This window comes from Rhizophagus irregularis, chromosome 10 (genome assembly GCF_026210795.1).
Source record: "Rhizophagus irregularis chromosome 10, complete sequence".
NCBI classification, from domain to species: domain Eukaryota; kingdom Fungi; phylum Glomeromycota; class Glomeromycetes; order Glomerales; family Glomeraceae; genus Rhizophagus; species Rhizophagus irregularis.
In genome coordinates, this window is record NC_089438.1 from 3594239 (window position 1) to 3621632 (window position 27394).

Consider the following 27394-nt stretch of genomic DNA (forward strand, 5'->3'; position numbering starts at 1 on the left):
ACTTTTATATAAGTATTTTCTAAATATTTTATTTTCTACTAAAATGTATATTTTATTTTATTTTGTTTTATTTTTTTTTATTTGATTGAATAAATATTCATATAAATAACAAATCGATAATTTGGTTATTGTTTGAGGAACAGTTTATACGTTAATGTAAATAACTAAGACTTTTATGCTTACTAATTGGTTTTTGATGGTACTTTTCAAACTGCTATTTTCCTGACGATATTTTTCACTCCCTTGTTTTTAGCTAATGGGATCATAATAATTTTATACAAAACTGTAAATAAATATCATCCTAAAATTTACTGTTCTTCACGATATGTGTGTTGGTATTGTAGAGGCTGAAATTAACTAGTGAAATTATTAATTTGGGGCGCAGCATTATATTTAATTTAAGTGTATAAATGTTTTAAATTTACTATTTACTATTTACTGCGTCCAAAATGACGTTAACTAACTCGTTAACTGCCTGTTAATTTTATTGGCTAATTTATTTTATTTAGGGGAATTGAGTTAATTGATAGTGTAACAATTTAGGATCAAAGTGATAAGTGTGACGAAGTTGCAATTTTTAACATTTTGGAGTTCATATAATTACAATTATAATTTATATTTTAATTTTGGAAATTATTATTTTATTTTTATTTAAATACTAGGTAACGGTAACTTTGATGCGTCCGAAGCGTCATAAATCACATAATCATATTTTAACTAAAAAATGTAACAAAAAAAAAATTAAATAATTTGTCGCTAAAATGTGTTGCTAAAAAAATTGGGTCGTTAAAAATTGTATTACTATTACACAACAAAAAGTGTAAATAAACACCATACTTCAATAAGTCACACAAGATCGGGCAATATGATTGGTAACTTGCATGTGCAGAACCCACTTGGAGTACGAATGGAAGTGTCCTACGCTTACGCTTCAGACAATAATATACGGAATTTTAGTGATTCGTAATTTTAGAAATTCTTTTTCCCTTAAACTTTTCATTTTCGTTTTATTTTCATTTATTAAAGAATTATTTTTGTAGCTTGATGTGGCAAACGTCTTTATCATCAAAGAACTTTCTGTGATTGCACGTGTCACGCCACAGCCTCCGATCTTGTGATACATCCAATCAGATCATGATAAATATCATAATAATATTAATCAAATCATTTAATCACAAAGCCACATTTCACAAATCATATGACCACAGCAATTGGCAAATATCACATGACTTATACATTGCCCAAAATGGTTAATAAACATATTAAATATAGGCCATTCTCAACTTCATTCACACCTTATTTCATTTTGAAGTCCATTTCCATAAGTCTTAATCCTTTTGAGGTGTGATGGAACTCTTTCCGCTGATCTTTCAGTCAAAAATTTCTGGAGACGGAAAAGTGTTATTAAAGAAAAATTTATTATACAAACACACAAAAATAACCACAAAAATGGAGTCGGCATACAATTTTACAGAATATAGATATAGGTTTATAAAAGAGAGTAAAATCTTTTCTTTTATGACTCTCGAGATTCAATATCGCATACGGGAAGAGTTTTGACGAGTGGAATAGAAGATACTTTTTTGGAGTCAATAAGGAAGTCAGTATTACGTCAAAAAATGACCATCAAAGATATAATATTAGGTTGTGCTAGTGCGTCTTATGACATATACACCGGCGAAATGAAAGACTTTTGAAAGAAAAGGAGGACTTGCAAAAATGGCTGTGACAGTCACGTAAAGAGGTCAAGTATACAAGTGATGAAATAGGAAAAAATTGGACGTGAAAGAACGAATTATATCCAAGAAACAAGGCTCCATCGAGCGCTTAAAAAATGTAATTGTTAAGGAAATGGGAGTGGGTGAAGAAGTTAAATGAGAAAATGCTTCGGACAAGGAAATCAATGGTTGGGCTGGGCAAATCGTAATCATCAAAAAAAAAAGAAAAAAGGAATTGATCGTAGATATTCTAGTTTTAATTGATGATCAAGACTCAGCCAATTGAAATAAGGCACGGGATATTTTTTTTACGATGTGCCGAAGTATTGAAAGGATGACGATATTTTTAGGGAGTTATCTAAGATAGGAAAAGTGTTTAGTATTAAAGTGAAGGTTCAATATAAATACAAGACTCTTAGAGCAAATATATTTTTGAACGACAATTTTGAGAGACAATTCAAAAAATAATTCTTTCAGTATTGGTATTAACAAACATTGGATCAGATGGTACGAGGGTGATAGTATGGTGAACGTAAGGAAAGAGAGAGATCTTTGGCAGTTAATTAGGGATATGAGTAGTGAAGAAATGGATTTGTGCAAAAAGAATGAATGAGTTTGTTAAGAAGATAGTGAATAAGGATTCTTGTGCTGGTAGGTTCGCTAAGATTCTTAAAATATCAGACAAATGGAAAATTATAGTATATTTTAAGGATCTAAAATCATCAATAAAGGAAGGATTAATGGAGAAGATTTGGAAAGTGAGAAACTTTAGAGAAATTTATAGGAAGGAGAAAAGGAAGAAGGATCATAAGGTAATGAGAAGAAAGACGGAAGAAGTTAAAAAGAGGGAAATACGGAAGAAGACGATGCAGTTTTTAAGAAGTCATATTTGGACACGCCACCACCCACAAGGGTTTATTCTGAGTTAAGTGGTATTAGTATGTATCAACATGTGGAAAGTCAAAATGACGGCAATGTGGAGTCTAAAGAGGCATTGACTGTGGATGTGATTAATAAACATAGGAGTGATGGAGTTGAGGATGAAGTTGTTCTATCAACGATAATGAGTAAAGGATTACAAAAGATAACATTACTACATATGAGTTCTCGTGAAAAGCATTAACGATTACAGAGAGGCGCAACAGAAGGAAGTAAAGAAAGTTCCTTATCAAAGGTTCGAGTCGCCACCATTGTCTTCATTAAGAGTCATTCAGGAGGTAGAGCCATATAATGTGATACAAAGATATACGATGCTTAATAATGAGACGGATACGAAGAATATAAATGAAAAGAGGGCGACTAAAAGTCTTATGGGTAAGAAATACACAAAAAGACTGGGAGTAGAAGAAATAAGTTTATCTGGTTAACCATAGTTGAAGTCACGTGAATAACGTTATAACATAAATTTTTGGGGTTAATAGGATACTAATAAAGGGAGTTAAAAAAAAATAATCTCCTTTCTCAAAGAGCTAAAGAAAAAAATTACTACAAACAACAAAACAAAAAAAACAAAACACAAAGCAGAAAAAATTTATCTAATATCCACCTATCCAACAGTTTACCAGCTGATTCTTAAAAGAAGAAAGATTAAAATTAGCAAATGGTAAATAAAAATGAAAAAAAAACAGAGAAACAGGAAAAACAAAAATTAACAGGTAGACAGAATAAAATAAACGATCAACCTTATTGTATTTTATTCTATTAGCGCTATTGACTCCTTATTAATTAGGAATTGTGAAGTTTAAGGAGTAAAAGGATAAATAAAAAATGTAAACTTACCACATTGTGAGAAAACTAACTGAAAAACTTAAGAAAAAATTAGAAAGTTAATAAGCTGAAATGAACGTGAAATAAATATAAAATCAAATTTTAATAATATTTTTTTGATATATAACAAAACGTTATTTAAAGTTTCGTTTATTATTTGTTTTTTTTTTTTTTGTAGGTTAAAGGAATGGAAAAAATGAAAAGGGACGGGAAATATAAAGGGAAAAGGAATGGGGAAGATGAAAGGAAAAGGTGAAAACGAAAGGTGAAGGTGAAGACGAAAGGGAAAACAACTACTAACCTTTTTGATGGGATGACCTAATCTTTATTCCTTAAAGTTTACAAAATTGTTTCCTACGAATAAAAAAAAAATATTAATAATGTTCACTAAACGGAAGTCCACTTCTAATTAATACCCACAATCCAGCATTCCGTTTCTCAGGTTGTCTTTAAAGTCGACTCTAGGAAAATACAAAGAAATATTAATATTGTTCAGAAGCTTAATATTGTTCCAAAACTGCGATTACCAGTAATGTTATAAAAAACTTGGCATGTATTTTGTTTCAAGAAAATCCAAAAAACCTAAATTTTTTAATTAATAGTAAAGAAGATAAAGAAGATAATTACTGGATCAGAATTAGTATACTTTGCTTATTCAATAATATTGACTTTCGTGAAATATTTTAATATATAAAATATATAAAATAATAAAGTTGTTTAAAAAAATACCATTAAAATAATTTTTACTTCACGATAGGTTCATTTACGAATCTTACAATTTCACAAGTTGATTAAAGAAAAAAACGGGATATTTTTTTAGCAGTTCTAAGAAAACACACTTACCAATAGTCAACATGATTCTTATTTACAGGTTAAGGAAAGGCCATTCTTATTCTATCTCCCAAACAAAAAAAAAATAATAGTAAATGAAAAAAAATTCTGAAAATGGTTCCTCTATCAACACCACTTTAAAGTATTGCTAATTATCACCGCTTGTCAGTGATTGTCATTTGCTAATGCTGGTGCAATCATGATGATCACGCACGTGGTGATTTTTTGACATTTTCACTGAAAATACAAAATAGTTGCTAGTGACATTTTTTGTTTTTAATAAAAAAATTATATATATAAAATTTTTTTTTGCATATATAAAAATATTTGACCTGATTCGGTATTAGTGATGTTGACTTAAATGTTAAAATTGTTATAATATTTATGATAATAGTTTTAGCTTGTTATTACAATTGTTAAAAGTTATAATAAAGTTTAAATGGTAATTTGTTAAGCTTAAAGCTAAAATTAATTTTTGTATACAATACCGCATTTGATTCCTAATAATATAATACAGAAATTTTTGAGTTTGTAATAAAATTAAATTTTTCATTAAATTTCTCGATAATTGATGAGATCGTATTCAGAATTTTTTGTTGATAAACCGGTAACAGATTTGTTCTAATATAAACCTAACTTATAACTCGATTTTAATCTTAAGCTTATTTACTATCTTTAAGCTTTATGTATTGAATCCGCAGCAAATTCCTCTACGCTTAGTGAGTTAATGAAAAAATGATATGTAAAACAAATGGTAAATAAATGATATAATAAAATGGGATGTAAAATAATTTGATAATCATAATTAAAATGAAATTAGTATGAAATATAAAGAATTTAGTAAAATACGTAATAATTATATTATTATTTCATTTTATTTTTATTGATTTAATTGGAATAAAGAAATTAGAAAGATATACATGATCTTTCAATCTCTCATGCTTTACATTGTAAGTTTACAAGAATAATTATAATCTTACTAATTAATAATTTAATTTGATTTGTTAAAAAAATACTGTGAATTGGAGATTCTTTTGTTGCGAAAGTACGACCTTAATATGGAGACATCCATATTTGGCGATTTTATTTATGATGATCAACTGAAATTTCTGCTGCGCCGTAAAAAAAGAACCATTTAAATATTGGGCTTTTTCGCTTTATAATTACAGTAATTTACAAGTTGATATTTCGTTCATATATTTGTTCGAACCAAAATTATAATGTCGCACTAAGTTTCAAGTTTAAACCTTATTTAGTCTAGATTCCAACTCGCTGAAATACATTTAGGCCACACAAATTCGAATTTTCGGTTCACTTCACCCGGCCGGGTCACTTTTTCAAATTTCAATAAAAAAAAGTTTATATATAAAAAATTTATCATGTGATCAGGACGTAATTTTATTGGCGGGTAAGTTTATCACGCGGCTGAAAACTTCTAGAGCGAAAATAAATTCCTCCCTTTTAAAAGTCAACCAATCAAATGTCACGATTTTATATATAAACTTTTTTTACTAATAAACAATAAACCCCGGGTCCCCGGGTTGATTTTAAATTTCAATGTTACGTGAACCGAAAAATTGAATTTGTGTGGCCTTATCTGTGTGTTTTGTTATTTATTTGAACATGCTTACACACCGTACAGTATATTACTTTGAAATTTTAATTCTATTTTTATTTGTATTTACACTTGTTTAATAACAAGCTTTTTAGAAAAATTGTAAATTTAAAATTCGCGATAAATACTATATACTACTATTAATTATTATTAATTACGGAAGAGGAGTGATCTAATAAATAACCAATATTATGTACATAGTATATGATTTTTTTAGCTTTATCATAAAAAAGATTCTTATTAAATGATGAAATTTTAGTCGGTTTAGAAATAATGATAATGTATTTAGTGTCATCTTTAAAAAATTGACAACATTATATAATTCTAGCAAGTGTTATATGAAAGAGAAAGATCGGTTATTTATTTAGTAAATTTATAAAAAAAAAACTAATTTTCAGTTCTTGACCAAAAAAAAAAAATAATAATAAAATGATTAAAAAGAGTTTATTTTTTCGGTATCAAAAAATAAAATAAAATAAAATAACAAATAATTAAAAATTTTATTTTCGATTTGAAAGAACCAACCAAAAATAAAAAATAAAATCAGGTTTGAAAAAAACCGAAAAAAAAATAAATTTGAAAAATAAAAATTTCAATTTAAAAAAAAAAACAAAAATTTCTTCTGCTACCGCATCATTCTAAAAGAAGAGACATAAATTTCATTAGCAAAAATCCAATCAAAAATTTCATTAACCGGAACTGATTTAGTCACGAAAATCTTCATAAATTGTATGACCCTGACAGCCAACCAAATTATTCTAACCATAATAAATATAGAATAGATCACCCATAAAAAAAACTGATTTGTTACCATGTTCACCATGTTATACATATGATTATCCACACCTTTTTCTAAAAAAATTGTTAACATGTCATATCAACAAAATAAGGTTTGTAAAGGATGTATTATTAGAGGAATCACCAAATTTAAATCATTGGAAAAGATTAGTGATGACATTAGAGCAACCTAGAACTTGGAGAGATTTGAACCATAACACAATGTATTATGTAGTACCTTAATAGTTTGTTATAATAAATAATAATATTAAAGTATATAAATAAGCTTTTTAATTTTTTTCCAATAAAGAAATAAATAAATATAAATGGTTTCACGATTAAAGTATAATTACCAACACAAAAAAAAGTTTCTAGTTAATAGCAAAAATTTCCAGGTTTAATTATATAACTTACTTATATTTTGTTCTATATATTTTTCATTCTAGGATAACGTAAATTTATAACTATTCATAATTACGAAAATAATCCTTGTTGATCAGGCGCAGGTATGTCACAGTTTCATGTTACACAAATCAAAAATTATTTAAATAACTATTCTAAACATCCGCAGCCCGATCTTAATCTTCAACCTGGCTTAAACCTAAAAAATGAATTTTAATTGTACTTAGTAAAAGAGTTCTATTCCTTTTCTTTTGGATGTTTTTTTTAAATAAAATAAAAAATTTAAATCAATTGGCTGGATAATTTAATGGCTATACAATAATCAATAATACGAATTACCTATAAAATTATTCAATGATCAGAAATGATCTAACAAAATGTAAATTTTATTTTATTGTTAAAAAAAACCTATTATTTTTAAAATTAAATCATATAATTTACTTTATTTATTATTAATTGTTAATGGAAACTAGTACAGGCCTGAGAATTTATTTCATTAAAATTAAAAAAAAGACTTCAATTTATATATTTATTTAGTTTATTTGTTTAAACAATACAAATGAAATTAACTATAGGGACAAAGTCCTACAGTCCTACTGCATACGGCAGTAAAATTCTAATTATCTATCAAAGTTTTTCCAATATTGCAAAACACTCATATTATCAACATATAAATCAACTTTATTATCATCAGCAAGAAGTATAATTACCACCGCTACAATTGTTACTAGTTCCAACTCGAACACGTTAAACGAATTTTCTATATTTGCTTTAAATTTATTTAACATATTTGTTCTTCACTATTGTTTACCATTTTCCTTAGTGTTTTTAATTTTCACCTACTAATTAATTTACTAATCACCATGCTTCAACCGCCAAATATCTAATTAGTGGATCAGCTCAGATCAGGCATCCGATCCAACTTGAACTAAAAATTTGGCCAGGTCATAATAGGTTTTTAACCTACTTTTGGGTTGGGTAACTTTATAATAAGATTAACATAATAAAATACAATGTAATTTTTACTTTGTTACATTTTTATAACAAACTACATACAATTCATTATATTTATTTTTTGTATAATTTTATAAATACTTTATTTAATCATAAAAAATATATTCCAATAAAATATCATACTGTAGTAATGTTAAAGAAAATAAATAGTAAATAATAAAGAAATTTATACCCAAGATCCCTTTCCTTTCTTTAATTCAGTTACTTTTATCTATAAAGTGAAAAATAAACTATTAAATAATATTATTAATAAAATAAATCATGCATAAAGTTAATGTATATAAATACCTAGGTCTAGTTTAGTAAAATCTATTGCTTCTATTGATTCTATAATATATAAAAAAAATAATTATATACATCAATAAAATATTTAAAGAATACTTTTGTAAAGTTAAATTAGGAAATTAATTACCTGAATATTCTCCAAATGAATTATCATCATCCTTGTTATCAATAGCATTTTTTGGTTCTGGAAGATTTTTAAAATCTAAAAGTCTACTTGTGTAAACTGCTTGAGGATTTGTAGTATATGAAAGAGTAGGTCCATTATATGATGATGATGATGATGTTAACTTCTCATTAATTTTATCTGCTTCTTCAATTTGCTTATTAATTTCATGATCACTATGATATTTACTTGAATAATATAAATTATGTAATAAATCATATAATTCATTAACTTTAGGTCGTTTAAAAGGATCTGCATCCCAACATTGTTTAATTATGTTTAGAATTAATTGAGGAATTTTATAATTTGATTTTGGCCTAAGTCCTTGACAAATGCTAATAGTTAAGAATTTATCATGAGCAATATCATGATAAGGAGGAAGCCCTGTACAGACTTCATATGCAATAATTCCAAATCCATATATATCACTTTCTTGAGTATATTCTTTTCCTCTTAAAACTTCTGGTGCTACATAGGGTAATACTCCATATAATTCTTTACATTCATTTTGAGATGGTTTTACATTTACTGGTCGACATAATCCTAAATCAGTAATTAAAGCATAATTGTCTTCTTTTAATATATTACCACAATGAAAATCACGATGAATTAACCCATTTTCATGAATATAATTGAGGTTTTCTGAAATATCTTTTAAAATATTCAACTTTTCATCCCATTTTGTTGAATTAAAACTATTATTTAAATGTTGTCTTAAACTACCATTTTTTACATATGCCATTACTATTATAAAATTTCTAGATTCTGGTTCTTTCGTAATGCCAAAACAGTGTGCTATATAACTTTCATGTGGAATCATAATATGGGTTTCAATCTAAAAAAGAATCCATAATAATAATAATTAATAGACAGTTTAACATTTATAATAGGACAATATCTTGAAATTACTATATATAAATAAGTAACTTACTTCTCTTAAAAAATCGGATGTAATATCTTGAGAATTATGTAAACATTTTAAAACAACTGGAAAATTCTCATATTCCCTAAACCATACTTTATTTCTTATCCATTTATTATTCTCAAAATCCCATTTATCTATAAATCCATCTTTCCAAATTGCTTTATAAATAGTTCCAAATCCTCCTTTTGCCAAGTATTCAACATTTTCAAATCTATCATATTCAATCCATTCTAAAACGTCATAATAATCTTCAGCTTTAAGTTGTACTTTTTGAATAAACTTGTCAACTTCATGATTTCCACTAGTCCAATTTTTAAAATTTTGTTGAAAATGTTTAGCATTACATGACCTACACCAAATATAATGAGTTTTAGGTTGCTTACATTCTTTGCATAAACCATAGTCTTTATAATGTATTTTTAATTCTTCATTTAATATTAACTTATCAATTAACAAACTTTGCTCTTCAGTTAGGTCTTCATGGTCAAAATCTTTTATTTGCTCAAATACATCATCATTGAGCATAAATTCTTCCATATTGGATTAATAAATGTGACTTCAATTTTATATCTAAACGGAGTAAATAAAAATTATTATTTTTTTTTTTTAAAAAAAGGGCGTATTTAAATGTATCACAGTTGCACAGCAGCGATTTACAAAATTATTTTTAATTTAGGCAAAAACAATCAAGCGTTCAAGAAGTCAGCTGATGATCACAGAAATCACTACTGATTATAAATTAACCAAAATACTTGTTTCACAAAAAAAAAACTGTGTCGATCATCAAACGCCAAAATTATTTTCATTATACTATATGTACTTCATTGAATTTTGAAAAATACAATACGTCAATCAATATCATTATCATATTAAAAATTATAATTAGAATCAATCACGTTAAAATTGTTTAGGTTGAAAAATTTTTAAAAAAATGCATTATCCAATTAGTTTTAGTTACTTAAAAATCTGTACAAAAAATTATAAAAAGAAGTAATTTCCATTTATTATTATGTGAAAAAAATTTATTTATATTAACATATAAATTCAATTATAATATAATCATTTTTTAAAAGTAAGTTATGTTTTATAAAAATTTCAATTTTTAAATATAAAATAATTATTATGACAAAACAATAAATTAAAATTTCAATTCTATTTTAACATCATTTTCTTAATAACATGTAATTTTATTGTTAAAAAAAAAAAATTGGTATTTAATGACATAAATATTTTTCTCAAAATTCAAAAAAATTTAATAATTTAATAATATCAAGAGTATTTACTGCTCAAAGATACTGTAAATTATCTTAAATAAAATCAAGCAAGTTGCCTTTAAAATAATTGACTATGTTTATTTAGTTTCCATTATCTATGAAAAATAATTACAAAAATTATTCCTATATTAATAAATAAAGTAAGAAAGAAAGCTATTTAAAAATATTTTTCTTAAGCAGATAGGAAGGTGGTCAGTAGAAAAGGGCAAAATCCAAAGTTTTGGTCAAAATTTTTTTATTTCCAATCATGGATACGTGAACAAAGTTAGAACAGTAAGATTTGATAAATAGCTAGTTTTTTTCCAAATATGTCACATGATGTACAGTACAAGTAATTTATTAATCGGCTGACGGCTGATTTTTTTAACTTACTTAGTGTTCCGATCCGTAATCCGGCCAATCTGGATTGAATTCGGATATCCGCATCCTACATTTTTAGGCGGATGGATCCATAAGTGAATCCGGATGGTAATCCTAGGATGCCGATCTGGATTATATATATATATATATTTTTTTTTTCAGTTTTCTGCCATTTCGAAAATTTTCTTATGAAGTCAATGGCTGATACTCCAACCGTTAAAATCCGGATTAGGATAAATCCAGATAGATCTGAAATTAAGGATGAATTCTTAAAATCGATAGGATTAATCCGGATGGATCCTAAATAAAGGATGAATCGGTTGATCTGGATTATAATCCAGATGGGCTGTCAGCAGGATCCGGATTGATTCTGGATGACTCTTTAAGAATAGGATCAGAACACTAAATTCTGTCTTAGCTAATGAATTATGAAAAAAGTAGAAAAACTCTCCCGAAATTTTTAATTTTATTATAATGGCACAGTAAAAGATATTTTACAAGTTTTATAACACCGCTTAAAACCAAATACAAGTGCGGATATATCTACAGATAATACCACTCCATATCTTATAGTAGTACTGTATATACATATGGTAAAAGTACCTTTAAAAAAATATACAGCCTTTTTTGAAGAGTGAAGTTTTTAGTAACACTACACTTTTACGTACAATATTGCACACATATTAATACAAAGAGTTTATTACTTTATTGCGACATACAATATATATTTTTGCGTTTATTACACTTTTTTTTCAAACAATATACAAATATAATATTTTATACTCATTTATTATGTCTTCATCAAAACCCATCTACTTTTCCTTCAGGGAAAAATTCTTTCTTGGTATCACTAAAAAATTTCACATGACTAAACAAATTAGAGCTGGTTATAAGATCTACGAATTTTGCAAATCTATTCGATACAAATCCACAAGCAAGTTCCCCAATGTTAAATACCAAATCATTACTATGCTCTCACACTTTTTTTCCTTACAAAAAGTGTTACAAAAAATGTTACCTTGCAGAATACAGAACAAATTTTTTAATTTAATACGATCGAAGAATTGATATAATTCATCACATGCTTCTGATACTAAACTTCAGAAACAATCTACACAAACTTTCTTTAATTTCACTTACAAAAAATATAGATTTTACTTCGGTATTTATACCTTTGCTTATAATTCCTTTTTATCTGATCATCGATCATCACGCTTGTGTGATTCACCAAAAAGAATTCTTTCATTTCATAATATATGTACTCCTCCTTTGACAGAACACATTGCTAAAGATAATAATAACACTAAAGTCTGGCACGCCAATATAGTTTATGAATGCTGGCATTTTAAATGGAAAGACAACATATTTTCAAATCGACTTGGTATCTGTTATATGATTTCTTACCGTGCAAACGGATATAATAAAGTCATCAATCAAGGATCCTGATATATGTATAAAAAATTCCTGAATGGATTTAAACGTATACCTCAAAACAATCCACGTACAAAGAAAAAACAAGATGAACGTTTTGAACGTCACTGCAGAAGAATTTTTAAAACATCACCTACTCCTTCAACTTCATCTTTAGATGATAGAATTTTTCAAGCTCGAAACATCATTTTTTATTTTTAGAATCACAATATAGCGATGAACGTCTTACGAACAACTGTTAATATTTATTCCTTCAATACTCCACATTTTGAATTGCAAAATGATCATCATCGCAGAAAACTTTCTCAAGAAACTTCTATCTCGCTGACAGAACTACCAGATACTAATTCTACATCAATAGCGCTACAATCATATGAAACCCTATGGCGCCCTCTTCTAGTTCACCAGAAGATGATGAATTGCTTGCGATTGCAGATGATCCTCAAACTCTTTCAGCTTATGTCGAAAGACTTTTACAAATTGAACCTGACGATGATTCCCTGTTAAATTTTGAAGATGAACCTATTGACCCTGAACAGGAAGCAGAAGATGAACACATCTGCGACCTAATTAGAAAACATCATGATGAAAACTTTGGCGAAGATAAAGCGTGTTATCATGGCACCTCGCTTAAACACTTAGAAAGATGTGGACTCAAAGAAACTTATCTCAAAGATTTGCGCAATAAATATTTCAAGCAAATGAGAACTTCAAATATTGTTTTGGAGTAACTATAAATGCTAGTAAGCGTGCACACCTGAAATGTAAATTTTGTGACTTTACAAATAATTTTAAAGAAATTTTTGATCGTGGCTTCTATAACACTTCTTACGGTTGACATTACCAATACTTCAAAGTTATAGAAACTTTTGATGACACTCATGAACTTGAAGTTCGCCTCTCAAATGACATGTTAACATGAAACTTCTCATATAGATAAAAAACAACATAATAGTCCCGATAATTTAGTATCATCAGATGAACATACCGTAGTACATATAGATTGGTTCTCTGATTTATATTAATTTGATTAATGATTCAAACTTCAAACCCTTACAAAGAATTTCCAGTCCCGGTAACAAAAAACCCTGTTCAGCCTATGACTCTTCTATATCGGACTCATCATTTGCTGGACCATCATCTAAATATTTATTATTTCTCTCTGAGTCCACATTATACCTGTTAGCTTTAAATTCTATTAGTAGTTTTACCCTTTTTTAAACAACTTAAAATAGTGTGAATCATTTTACCTCTTACTGTATCTACTGGTAATGCCTCCGGGTGAAAGAAAATACGGGTCTGGTGGTCTTTGGTCTCTTGGATTGTTTTATGCTCGTAAAATGTTGGCAGTAGCATAGTTCTCCTGTTGATATAGTATAGTTCGAAGGATGAGGTCCTGCTTAGCCTCTTTGTGGGATGAGATTCGACATTCTAATTACCTGAATAGGCTCTATGTTTACCTTCATGTATATATGCTGTTAATGTAATAGATATTGATTACTACTCTTGAAATAAAATAAATACACCCACCTGCCAAAAGTATCTGGACACCTCTAAAAAATGACCATTAAATCACATTATTTCGACATCCAGTGATCAGAATTTAATGATTTATGATTCATTGGATTCGTCTAATTGAGACGCATCTAACCGCAGTATTTTCAAGTCTGTAAGTTCAATAGATCAGAAGTTATTGCTGAATGTCTAAAAATAGTAAAATGCAAATAACTTTTGATCTATCAATTCTAGAGACGTGAAAATAATAGATACCATGTATCTTAACAAGACAAATCTAATGAATCATATTTCATCTTTCTAAGTTCAATAGAGAAGAAAACGTTTTGAAATTTGTATATGTCAAATTTTTAAAAGTGAATAATGAATTATTTGCATTTTACTGTTGAGAATAACATCTGACCCATCAAATTTAGAGACATAAAAACACTGTAATTAGATGTATCTTGATAATATGAATTCATTGAATCATAAATAATTAGATTCTGTTCACTGGTTATTGAAATAATGTGATTTAACTTTATGAAGTAATTCATTTTTTATCTTTAAAACTTTAGCAAATACAAATTTCACAATGTTTTCTTCCCTATTAAACTTAGAATGATGAAATATGATTCATTAGATTTATCTTGTTAAGGTACATTGTATCTATTATTTTCATGTCTCTAGAATTGATGGATCAAAAGTTATTTGCATTTTACTGTTTTTAGACATTCAGCAATAACTTCTGATCTATTGAACTTACAGACTTGAAAATACTGTGGTTAGATGCGTCTCAATTAGACGAATCCAATGAATCATAAATCGTTAAATTCTGATCACTAGACGTCGAAATAATGTGATTTAATGGTCATTTTTTAGAAGTGTCCGGATACTTTTGGCAGGTGGGTGTAGTAAATAAATAAATTTAACTTAGTTAGCCAATTTTTGATCGGCTATACTTAAAATTTTATCACAAAAGATGTTTTAAAAAAAAATATTTTTGTAAGCATATTTATTCAAAATAATTTTTATCTAATGAAATTTTATTTGCAAATAAAAGAAAAGATAAGTAAATTACAATGATCAAGAAGAAAGATGCTAATAAAAAAAATGAAATAACAATGGAATAATGAAATGTAATAGAAGATGAAAAGGAAGTAAAAAAGAGTAATAAGAAGTTAGGACATGATGGGAGATGAGTGATGGGAGACGAAAAGAGGTGAAAAGGAGTGATAGGTGACGAAAAGAAGTGATGGAAAGTAAACAGGAGAGAAAAAGAAATTATGGAAATGAAAAGATGTAATAGAAAATAATGGGAGACGAAAAGGATGAAATAATGAGAAGTAATAAGAGGCGAAAAATGATGAGAGACAAAAAATAAAAAAGTAATCGGTTGGGTAGCAAAATAAAAAATAAAACCATAACTGATAAAGTAAAAAAATGAAGCTAGTAAAAAACAAAACATAAAATAGAAACAAAATAAAAAAAAAATAATAATAAATAAAAACATACCTTTGTTAATTGTAGAACTGGAAGAATTAAAAATCTAAAAAAAAATGAAATAAAATTAGTGAAAACCGAAATATGAAACAGAAACAAAATATAAAAAATAAAAAATAAGAAACGAAATGAAATGTAAAGTGAAAAACAACTGAACCTTAATTGCAGAACCGGAAGGACTAAACTCTAAAGGACCTAAAAATAATGAAATAGAGTTAGTAAGAAACAAAGTGTATGAATGTAAGTTTAGAAATAAAAATAAAAGAAAAAAAGAAAAATACCTTAAGACTGAAAGAGCCAAGGAAACAAAACTCGAACCTATACTGCCTATACTGTTCGATAAACAAATAAATATGACACGATCATGTGGCCAATCTGGCCAATCTGGCCAATCAAAAATATCAAATCTGCCATGTTTTGAAAATAAATTTAGTAATAAATTTGAAGTTCTACTCGAAAAAAAAAACAAAAAAAAAGGAAGGAAATTCTGTATCTGCTAAGAATGTCCAAATTACTTCTACATCATATGAGATCCCTGACTGAACCTAAAGAAAAAAAATATGGAAAAAATAAATAATTTTAATTTACACTCAACATATTTACATAATGGTGTAAGTTAGCCAAAAAATAATTAGCCGCGACGTGATCCAGGCGTAGATCATCATTTTTCGGCTTTATCATATTTACCATCAAACTATTTTTTTTTTAATGTATAACTAGTGTACTTTTGGATATAGTGAGTGAGTTTATTTTTGAAAGTATACTAATAAATTAATAAAAGATTTTTTTATAACAATAGATTGTGTTAGTGAGATTTATAAAAAAATTTAATGAGATTTTTTTTAATAATAGTTTGGTATAAAAAAATTTTCTATGATTTTTTTTAATAACAATATATTGGTAATAAACAATTAACTTATTAACTGAAGTTAATAATTGTTTTTAGTAAGATTTTTTTTATAGTTCACAGTAACACTAATATTACTGATAAGTAATATAAATAAAACAATAGATTACATTTAATAAGGTTAATAAAAAAATTTTCCAAGATTTTTTTAATGGTATAGTACAATAGATAGATATAATAAAATTTTCTGAGATTTATATTAATAACAATAGGTATGCTAAATTTTTGGTGATTATTTTTTTTTTAATAACAATAATAGATTGGTATCATAGTTCGATGGATGGTATAGTACAATGGATTGATTTAATAAAATTTTTTGTGTTTTTTTTTTAATAACAATAGATTAGTAATAGACAATAAAAAATGTTGCAAAAACATTAAAAACTGAACTGATAATGAATTGGCAAATCATATTGGTTTTCAATAATTACTAGTCGCAGTAATAATTGTCTATTACCAATCTACTATTGTTATTAAAAAAAAGTCACCAAAAATTTTATCATACCTATTGTTGTTAAAATAAATCCCAAGAAATTTTATACCTAGTATCTTTTGTACTATACCAATTAATTTGTCATAAAAAATTCCAGAAACTGATCTATTGTATTAATAAAAAATCTTAGAAAATTCTTTATATCTATCCATTATAAGTTATAACATACCAATCTGTTGTTATCAAAAAATTTTTTATATTGATCTAATGACTCTATTGTTAAAAAAAAAGTTCAGAAAATATATTTATATCAATCTATTATTAAAAAAAAAATTCAGAAAATTTTTTTATATCTATTCATTGTACTATACCAATCTATTGTTAAAAAAATCTCAAATTTTTTTTATATATCTTAATCTATTTTATAAAAGTTTATTAAGTTATCTATTACCTATTAGTAGTATTAGTATTACTGGAAAAAATTTTACTAAAAAACAATTATTAACTTAATAAGTTAATGATTGTTATTACCAATTTATTGTTATTAAAAAAATCACAAAAATCTTATTAAATAAATCTATTGTACTATGATACCAATCTATTGTTTAATATTAAAAAAAAATCAGCAAAAATGTTATCATACCTATTGTTATTAAAATAAATCCCAGAAAATTTTATTATATCTATCTATTGTACTATACCATTATATTATTAAAAAAAAAAAAATCCTAGAAAATTTTTTTATACCAAACTATTATTAAAAAAAAGTCTCATTTAAATTTTTTTATAAATCTCACTAAACACTATCTATTGTTTATAAAAAAATCTTTTATTAATTTATTAGTATACTTTTACAAAAGTACACTATTTTTTTTTGATTTTTAGCTAACAAAAACGTCAAGTATGACGTTTTTAGCTAATAAAAATCAAATTTCCTTGATTTTTAATAACAAAAACGTCAAGTCTGACGTTTTCAGCTAATAAAAATCAAATTTCCTTGATTTTTAATAACAAAAACGTCAAGTCTGACGTTTTTAGCTAATAAAAATCAAATTTTCTTGATTTTTAATAACAAAAACGTCAAGTCTGACGTTCTTAGCTAATAAAAATCAAAAAAAATGATTTTTTAATAACAAAAACGTCAAGTCTGACATTTTTAGCTAATAAAAATCAAATTTTCTTGATTTTTAATAACAAAAACGTCAAGTCTGACATTTTTAGCTAATAAAAATCAAATTTTCTTGATTTTTAATAACAAAAACGTCAAGTCTGATGTTCTTAGCTAATAAAAATCAAAAAAAAAATGATTTTTTAATCACAAAAACGTCAAGTCTGATGTTTTTGATTAAAAAAATCATTTTTTTTTTATTTTTTAATCACAGAAACGTCAAGTTGATTAAAAAAAATCAATTATTTTTGATTTTTCAATCACAAAAACGTCAAGTCTGACGTTTTGATTAAAAAAAATTAATTTTTTTTTGATTTTTCAATCACAAAAACGTCAAGTCTGACGTTTTGATTAAAAAAAATTAATTTTTTTTGATTTTTCAATCACAAAAACGTCAAGTCTGACGTTTTGATTAAAAAAAATTAATTTTTTTTTGATTTTTCAATCACAAAAACGTCAAATTTTTGACGTTTTTGATTAAAAAAAAAATTTTTTTTTTTCACATTTTAATAAAAAATGATCAACATACTATTTCATGATCTGTCAAGTTAACATTCTTTTTGAGCAGCACAGTTAAACTCAGCGCAAAAAGTTTCCATAGTGAATGTTCACTTTCTCTGTACATGTACATGTACTGTACATGTTCATGTTCATGTTCATGTTCATGTTCATGTTCATGTTCATGTTCATGTTCATGTTCATGTTCATGTTCATGTTCATGTTCATGTTCATGTTCATGTACATGTACAAGTACATAATAATATAAAGATTAACTGGAGACTTTTTTACCAAAAAGGCAATTTTTTTCGTATCCACGGCAACTGTGCATGTGGTGATTTTTAAAAATGGAATGGGAAAATTTTGGCGAAAATCTGGTCAAAATGGGATGATCGACTAAAATTTTTTCCCCTTAAAGATAAAAATTACCAGAAAATCTTATCTTTGGATTAATTTAATACTAACATAGTGAATTAGCGTTGCTCGAAAATGATGAAAAATTTTTTTTCTTATTTAATTAATTAAAAAAAAAGATCTCGGATGATTATGCTTTTTGATAAAAAATCCTAGATAATTATTATTAAATGCATTAATTTTGTTACAATTTTAAAACATTCATACATGCAATTCATTATATTTATTTTCCATATAATTTTATAAATACTTTATTTAATCATAAAAAATATATTCCAATAAAATATCATATTGTAGTAATGTTAAAGAAAATAAATAGTAAATACTAATAAAGAAATTTATACCCAAGATCCCTTTCCTTTCTTTAATTCAGTTATTTTTATCTATAAGTGAAAAATAAATTATTATTAATAAAAATAAATCATGTAAAAAGTTAATGTATATAAGTACCTAGATCTAGTTTAGTAAAATCTAATGCTTCTATTGATCCTATAATATATAAAAAAAAATAATTATATACATCAAAAAAATATTCGAAGAATGCTTTTGTAAAGTTAAATTAGGAAATTAATTACCTGAATGTTCTCCAAATGAATTATCATCATCCTTGTTATCAATAGCATTTTTTGGTTCTGGAAGATTTTTAAAATCTAAAAGTCTACTTGTGTAAACTGCTTGAGGATTTGTAGTATATGAAAGAATAGGACCAGTATATGATGATGATGATGATCTTAACTTTTCATTAATTTTATCTGCTTCTTCAATTTGCTTATTGATTTCATGATTTTTACTTGAATATCGTAAATCAGATAATAAACTTTCTAACTCTTTTGCTTTAGGTCGTTTTAAAGGATCAGCATCCCAACATTGTTTAATTATGTTTAGAATTAATTGAGGAATTTTATAATTTGATTTTGGCCTAAGTCCTTGACAAATGCTAATAGTTAAGAATTTATCATGAGCAATATCATGATAAGGAGGAAGCCCTGTACAGACTTCATATGCAATAATTCCAAATCCATATATATCACTTTCTTGAGTATATTCATTTCCTCTTAAAACTTCTGGTGCTACATAGGGTAATACTCCATATAATTCTTTACATTCATTTTGAGATGGTTTTACATTTACTGGTCGACATAATCCTAAATCAGTAATTAAAATATATTTTTCTTCTTTTAATATATTACCACAATGAAAATCACGATGAATTAACCCATTTTCATGAATATAATTGAGGTTTTCTGAAATATATTTTAAAATATTCAACTTTTCATCCCATTTTGTTGAATTAAAACTATTATTTAAATGTTGTCTTAAACTACCATTTATTACATATGCCATTACTATTATAAAATTTCTAGATTCTGGATCTTTAGTAATGCCAAAACAGTGTGCTATATGACCATCATTTGGAATCATAATATGGGTTTCAATCTAAAAAAAAATCCATAATAATAATTAATAGACAGTTTAACATTTATAATAGGACAATATCTTGAAATTACCATATATAAATAATGAACTTACTTCTCTTAAAAAATTGGATGTAATATCTTGAGAATTATGTAAATATTTTAAAACAACTGGAAACTTCTCATATTTCCTAAACCAATATTTACTTCTTATCCATTTATTATTCTCATAATCCCATTGTTCTATACGTCCATCTTTCCAAATTGCTTTATAAATAGTTCCAAATCCTCCTTTTGCCAAGTATTCAACATTTTCAAATCTATCATATTCAATCCATTCTAAAACGTCATAGTAATCTTTAGCTTTAAGTTGTACTTTTTGAATAAACTTGTCAACTTCATGATTTCCACTAGTCCAATTTTTAAAATTTTGTTGAAATTTACATTGACACCAATAATAAGAAGCTCGAGGTTGCTTACATTCTTTGCATAAACCATTATTTTTATAACGTATTTTTAATTCTTCATTTAATATTAACTTATCAATTAACAATCTTTGTTCTTGGTCTTTATGGTCAAAATCTTTTATTTGCTTAAATATATCATCATTGAGCATAAATTCTTCCATATTGGATTAATAAATGTGACTTCAATTTTATATCTAAACGGAGTAAAATTTTTTTTTTTTTTTTTAAAAAAAAAAGGGCGTATTTAAATGTATTACAGTTGCACAGCAGCGATTTACAAAATTATTTTTAATTTAGGCAAAAACAATAAAGCGTTCAAGAAGTCAGCTGATAATCACAGAAGATTATAAATTTCAAAGCTGTGTCGATCATCAACGCCAAAATTATATCATTATACTATACAGGTACTTTATTGAATTTGAAAAACACAGTACAGTCAATCAATATCATTATCAGTAACAATATGTATTAAAAATTATAATTAGAATCAATCACGTTAAATTATTTATTTAGGTTGAAAAATTTTTAAAAAATGTATTGTCCAATTAGTTTTAATTACTATAAATCTGTACAAAAAATTATAAAAAGAAGTAATTTCCATTATTATTATGTGAAGAAAATTCGTATTAACGAATGAATCCAGTTATGATATAATCATCATTAAAGTAGGTTAAGATTATAAAAATTTCAACTGTTTGTAAAATAAAAATAATTAATGTTATGACAAAACAATAAATTAAAATTTCAATCTATTATAACATCATTTTTCCTAATATAAACCCTAATAACATGAATTATTGTAAAAACAAATTGGCATTTAATGACATAAATATTTTCTCAAAATTCAAAATTATAAAAATTTAATAATGACAAGGTAGTTACGTTCAAAGATACTGTAAATTATCTTAAATAAATCAGCAAGTTTCCTTTAAAATAATTGACTGCGTTATTACTTATGGAAAATATTAAACTATAAAAATTTTTTTTATATTAATAAACGAAATAGAAAGGAAGTTATTTGAAAATATTATAACTTTGCTTAAGCAGATAAATAGGAGGGGTTGAGAAAATCCAAAATTTCGGTCAAAAATTTTTTTTATTGCCGATCATGACACGTGAATAAAGTTAGCTTAATAATCAAAACAAGTAAATGTTATATAAATATGACAAGGAACTTATTGAATAGTAAAATTTTATTATTATTTAGATTTGATATTCTGAAAAAATAAAATTTGAAGTACTAATTGAAAGATAAACAAAATCTGCTGAGCACGTATAGGTTACTTTTATATCAATTATTAGCTAACAATATTTGCAAAAATAAATAAATAATCCACAAATCATAACTAAAATTATATAATAAAAAACCATTTAATAAAACAAATATAATATAATATTAATAAAACAACTGAAACTAATATAATGTAATATTATACAATTAAAAAAAAAAACTTAACCTAAATTTGTACAAAATTAGCGAAACCCGAATCACTGGTTATTAATAATCAATTAGGGCGAATGATCAACAAGTCACTGCGACTTCGCAACACTAGTTTGATTAAAAAGAAAGATCCTGGATGATATTATACCTTCTGATAAATAAATTCTTACTAGATAATTATTTATTAATAGAAAAAATTCTTTCAAATTTTCATAAGCTAGTTAGCTTAGAGTCGCTATCCCACAATTTTTGCAAAGGAAAAAAAAGCTACAGTATATGGATAGGGTAGGTCGTCATGCTAAATATCGAACGTACAGTACTGAACAAAAAGACACGTTACGACGTTGCGTATATGTATAGTGATTTCCTTTTTAGGATGTTTGGCATTAATTATCTAATTATGTATGTATTAAATCGCTTTTAATCTTATTAGTAGTGTTATGACAAATTAGTCAAAATGATACTTATTACTTTGATATTAATAATAAATGGACGACAATATTTGATCCTTTAGTTCCTAATAATCTTATACAATCGTCATCTTCCCATTTTTACTATCTTTACGACCAACTAATCCTAAAAATTTATCAAGAATTACTCCAGCAACTATGACTGATTTGGCTTTATATTACTATCATTTTGAAGTTATTTTTTATATAAATGGATAAAAATAAATAAATCAAAAACATATAACAAGAATATTAAAATCAGTTTTTAAAAAAAATTGTAGTTTTTCAGTAAGCCATTTCTTTTAAAAAAAACAAACATAAGGTTTTTTCAAAAAGTCAACTTCTTTTAATAAGAAAAATCGATAAGCCAGTTTTTATTAAGATTGGCTTTTTTATAAAAAAAACTATAATAACTTGATGTTTATTATATAATAAATGTTTTTAAAAGTAATCTCCTTCAGATTGGACTAAATATCATATAAACCTAATATTAAACAAAGAATTTTTTAATAATTTTAATATTAATACCTTTAAACAATTATTTATTTAAATATTCTTTTTCATATTTTGGATTTAAATTATTGATTTTACCGTTATATTTATAATTTTGGGTATAACATAAAATTCATTTTGTTAATGATTTTTTATATAAAAAACTATTATAATTATAAACTATCAGTCGCCTGTTAGGATCAATACATATAAATAAGCGGAGATATGAATAAAAAATCTTTATTTAGAATATTGACCATGAAAAAAATTTTTTATTTTACAATTAAAAATATTTGTTTATATAATAAAAATGATAAAAATAATTTCTATTTTGTACTTAAAAGTATAAACATCGGAAATAGCGCGTGGTTTTTTAAACTTGTATAACTCTGCTACAGAAACAATCATGTACAGTAATAATGTGATCATATGATTCACGGATTTAATTTTTTATATATTGCAAAAAAAAAAAAATTTTCCAGGAAATGAAATTCTTTTAAATATATTATATTTTTTTTAACGTGAATACAAATTAGGGATAAAGTTTTAGGAGGAAATTTAATAAAATATTTTTTCATTATTTTTAAAAGTAAATCACTTTTCTGGAAAAAAGTAACAAAATGTTAATTATTATATATGTTTTTGACGTTAAGTGAAATTTATTACAGCCGTTTTCAAAATGGTTGATGCTATTTATTCATGATTAAATATTCAAATACCAATATTCGTCCGGTTTTCGTCCATTATTTTTCTGGGTTTTCATCCGGTTTTCGGTTCTCATTTTTTTTCATCCAAACATAACAGCATCAACCATTTTCAAAATGACGATAATATTAATTACACTTGTGAAAGGAATATTATTTTCTTTTTCATTTTGTTTTCTAAATCATGAGTTGATTAGATAATCGCATAATATTAATACAAAAAAAAAAGAAAGAAATTGAATAGTAAAAGCCATTAATTTATTCGTGACTTTATTAGTAAACGCGTTTAATATAAATAGTATCCTCAGTATTTAGTACTTCCTGCTAAATTATTCTATTTTTTTTTAAATTTCAACATATTAAATATTAATACGTTAAAATAAAACTTAATTATCTGTTATATATATAATAAGTGAACTAATGTTAAACTTGATGGTCGAACTCAACACAAATTTCACTCCTAGCCTTGAGTATACGGAAAGTGAGTAAAGTAGATTGACTATGTGAGTAACTTAAATCACATGCTTATCTACGTACTCACTAAAAATATAACGATAAGGTACATAACGTAATCCCTCATCAACTAATTCAAGACTCGTCATTTAAATCATTTCCTTCTTGATTAATTTCAATAAGATCTATTATTAAATAATTTATAAAATTAAGCGAGAATATTATTAATAAAGAAATAATTTCCTACAAATAAATTATTTTACCTAATTCGCTAATTTGAACATCAAAGACATTCTTGAAATTATAAATTAAACAATATAGAGATAAAATAAAATTTGAACTATAATTACAATAGTACAGCAACCGTTTTTATTAATAATGTAAAATAATAAATATTAAAAGTCATAATTAACATCAAACATTTACCTGAATTAAATTGAAATGATGAAAAATCTGAAGAATTTATTGGTTCCGGAAGATTTTTGAAATTTAAAAGTCTACTGGCATAAATTGCTTGAGTATAAGTTTTAATACCTTCAGACTTATTTCCATTTGATCTATTTTTCAATTTTCTTTTTCTGATTTTATCTTATTCTTCCATTTGAGAACGGATTTCATCATCTTTATGTTCTTTTTCTTCCAGTTTCTTTAATATATGATATAACTCCTTAGCATTTGGTCTATTTTTTGCTTCAGCATCCCAACATTTCATAATTAAATCCACAAGAAATTTTTGGAATATCTTTAGAAATTTTCGGTCTAAATCCTTTACATATTTCAACAGCTAAAGTATAATCATGGGGAATATTATTAAAAGGAATTTCTTCAGAACGAAACTCATTCATAATTATTTCAAATGAATAAATATCAGCTGCTTTTACATATTGATATCCACGTAAAACTTCAGGTTCATATAAGGTAATACTCCATAAACTCCTTTTTTATCTGATCTTTCTTCGTTATTTGATAGTTGACACATTCCTAAATCACTTATGAATATAGCTGACATATTAAATAAAATATTATCTGAATGAAAGCCTTTATGAACTTTTTTCAGCATTATGGATATCTAACAGATCGCTTGCAATTTTTAACAATTTATTAATTTTGTTGTTAATATCATTTTCATTTTTCAGGCTTATTTAGATAAAAAGTTCTCAAATTTCCATATATACTTGAGTTATTCCATAGCAGAAAACAATATCCCAAACATAAATCGGTAGATGAGATTTGATCTAATTATAAAAATTTTTTGAAAAGAAATAAAATTTATTAAAAAATAAAATAACCAATTAAAATGTATTACAAAATAAATTAATTTTTTATTTGATTACCTATTATTTAAAAAATCTGTACTAATATCCAAAGAATTATCCAAACTTTTTAATGCTAATTTTTATCCTGTAAATCTGTACCATTTTTGATTTTCATTATTCCAATAACTAATAAATCCTTCAGGCCATTCAGCTGAATAAATTTTACCGAAGCCTCCTCTGTAAATATAAGTAACATTTGTAACATTTTGAAATTTCCCAAAATGTATAAAAGGTATCCATTCAAGACATTTTATATTATGTAGAGCATTGAGTTGTGAATGTTGTATTAATTCATCAATATCTTTATTTCCACTAGTCCAATTTTTAAATTTCTTTAAAATCTTTGTGCATCACAAGGTTGACACCAATAACTTCCTGTGCCAGGTTCATTACATACTCCACATATACCATGTACTTTTTTTCTTTTTTCCAAGTCTTCCATATAAATTACTTTATCATCAATCTCTTCTGATAGGGTACTAATTGAATCAACAGAAGAAATTTTAACATGTACATTTGAATAAAAGAACAAAAAAATATATTCTTTATTTATTAAACAGTTAAATCATATTATTTGTAATAAATTATAAAGTGAAATTACATTTACCTGATATTTATTAAGATTGACATTTTTCAATAAATTTCTTTTCTTTATATAATTTATTTGACACTACTAGCGTCTCTTGACCTGAATATTTTTTTCAACAATTCCATACTAAACCCCGAGCTAAGCGAGCTATACATAAAGAGGTAGGGTAAGGGTTTGCGTAGAATTGACCGAAATAATCATGTAGATCTTTCCTTTTATAGATAATACCGGCCAGACCTGACTGGCATTATCATAATTCCGGCCCTGAAAAAATGCGTAGAGCTAATAGTAATTTTTTTTTTGGCAGCACCTTACCTCTATATATAAAGCTTGGGGTCCTAGTTAACTACTAATAACAATAATTTTAAATATATAATATATACTATATTTTATAATGTATATACCTTAGAATTTATAAAATTTACTTTTATTAACGGAATTCACGGAAATAAATTATATTTATGCATGACAGATGTATTATGTAAATCCCATGTTTACACAATTTTGTCAGGCGTTGTTAATTGATTTCATATTTTGATACTCAAAACATTAATATTTTGTGTTACATGATGGCTGAATAAATATTTTCTGTTAAAAAAAAATAATAATGTGGCGCGTAAAGAGTACAGTGACTGCATTGTATAAAAAATAATTTACAATATTTAAACTTAATATAAATAAAATGTATATAAATTTAATTTCCAGATTATTGTGCATATAATTTTTGCTATTTCATAAAAAATAAAAAATTTTTTTTTAGGTGGCTTCGTAAATAAATCGTAATGCAAATAATTTAATTTATTATTTTAAGATCCGAATATCAGTTATCCGATTTGAATAAATATAGAGATCTGGATGATAGCTGAACAGATCGTAACATTAATTTTTTTTTAAAAAATAAACTTAAAACATAAAGCAAATCTTTTCTATTAATCTATTATTGATCATAATTTGAAAATGTGACTCTTCCGAAGGAAGATACTATATCTAAATAATACGGGTAATACTAATACGGTACACAAAATATTTTGTATATCTAATACTATACAAGTTAGTAATAACGGGGTTCTAAATAGTGCAATATCTATT

At 25.5% G+C, this 27394-nt stretch overlaps 4 protein-coding genes across 4 annotated transcripts; 2 read left to right on the forward strand and 2 right to left on the reverse strand.

Moving 5' to 3' along the window:
• Window positions 1-2458: 2458 nt before the first annotated feature.
• On the forward strand, window positions 2459-2841 carry OCT59_002259 (uncharacterized protein; the record flags this gene model as incomplete). The annotated part of the gene is made up of 2 exons (XM_025323747.2): window positions 2459-2530; window positions 2599-2841. 2 exons carry the CDS (start codon window positions 2459-2461, stop codon window positions 2839-2841), a joined length of 315 nt encoding a protein of 104 aa, XP_025189836.2.
• Window positions 2842-8321: 5480 nt separating this feature from the next.
• OCT59_002260 (uncharacterized protein) lies at window positions 8322-10034 on the reverse strand (the record flags this gene model as incomplete). The annotated part of the gene is made up of 5 exons (XM_066144378.1): window positions 8322-8335; window positions 8413-8451; window positions 8537-8760; window positions 9241-9407; window positions 9504-10034. The coding sequence occupies 5 exons, from the start codon at window positions 10032-10034 to the stop codon at window positions 8322-8324; spliced, it is 975 nt and encodes a 324-aa protein (XP_065995544.1).
• Window positions 10035-12945: 2911 nt separating this feature from the next.
• OCT59_002261 (uncharacterized protein) lies at window positions 12946-13293 on the forward strand (the record flags this gene model as incomplete). The annotated part of the gene is made up of 1 exon (XM_066144379.1): window positions 12946-13293. One exon carries the CDS (start codon window positions 12946-12948, stop codon window positions 13291-13293), a length of 348 nt encoding a protein of 115 aa, XP_065995545.1.
• Window positions 13294-24989: 11696 nt separating this feature from the next.
• On the reverse strand, window positions 24990-25409 carry OCT59_002262 (uncharacterized protein; the record flags this gene model as incomplete). The annotated part of the gene is made up of 2 exons (XM_066144380.1): window positions 24990-25184; window positions 25296-25409. 2 exons carry the CDS (start codon window positions 25407-25409, stop codon window positions 24990-24992), a joined length of 309 nt encoding a protein of 102 aa, XP_065995546.1.
• Window positions 25410-27394: the final 1985 nt, after the last annotated feature.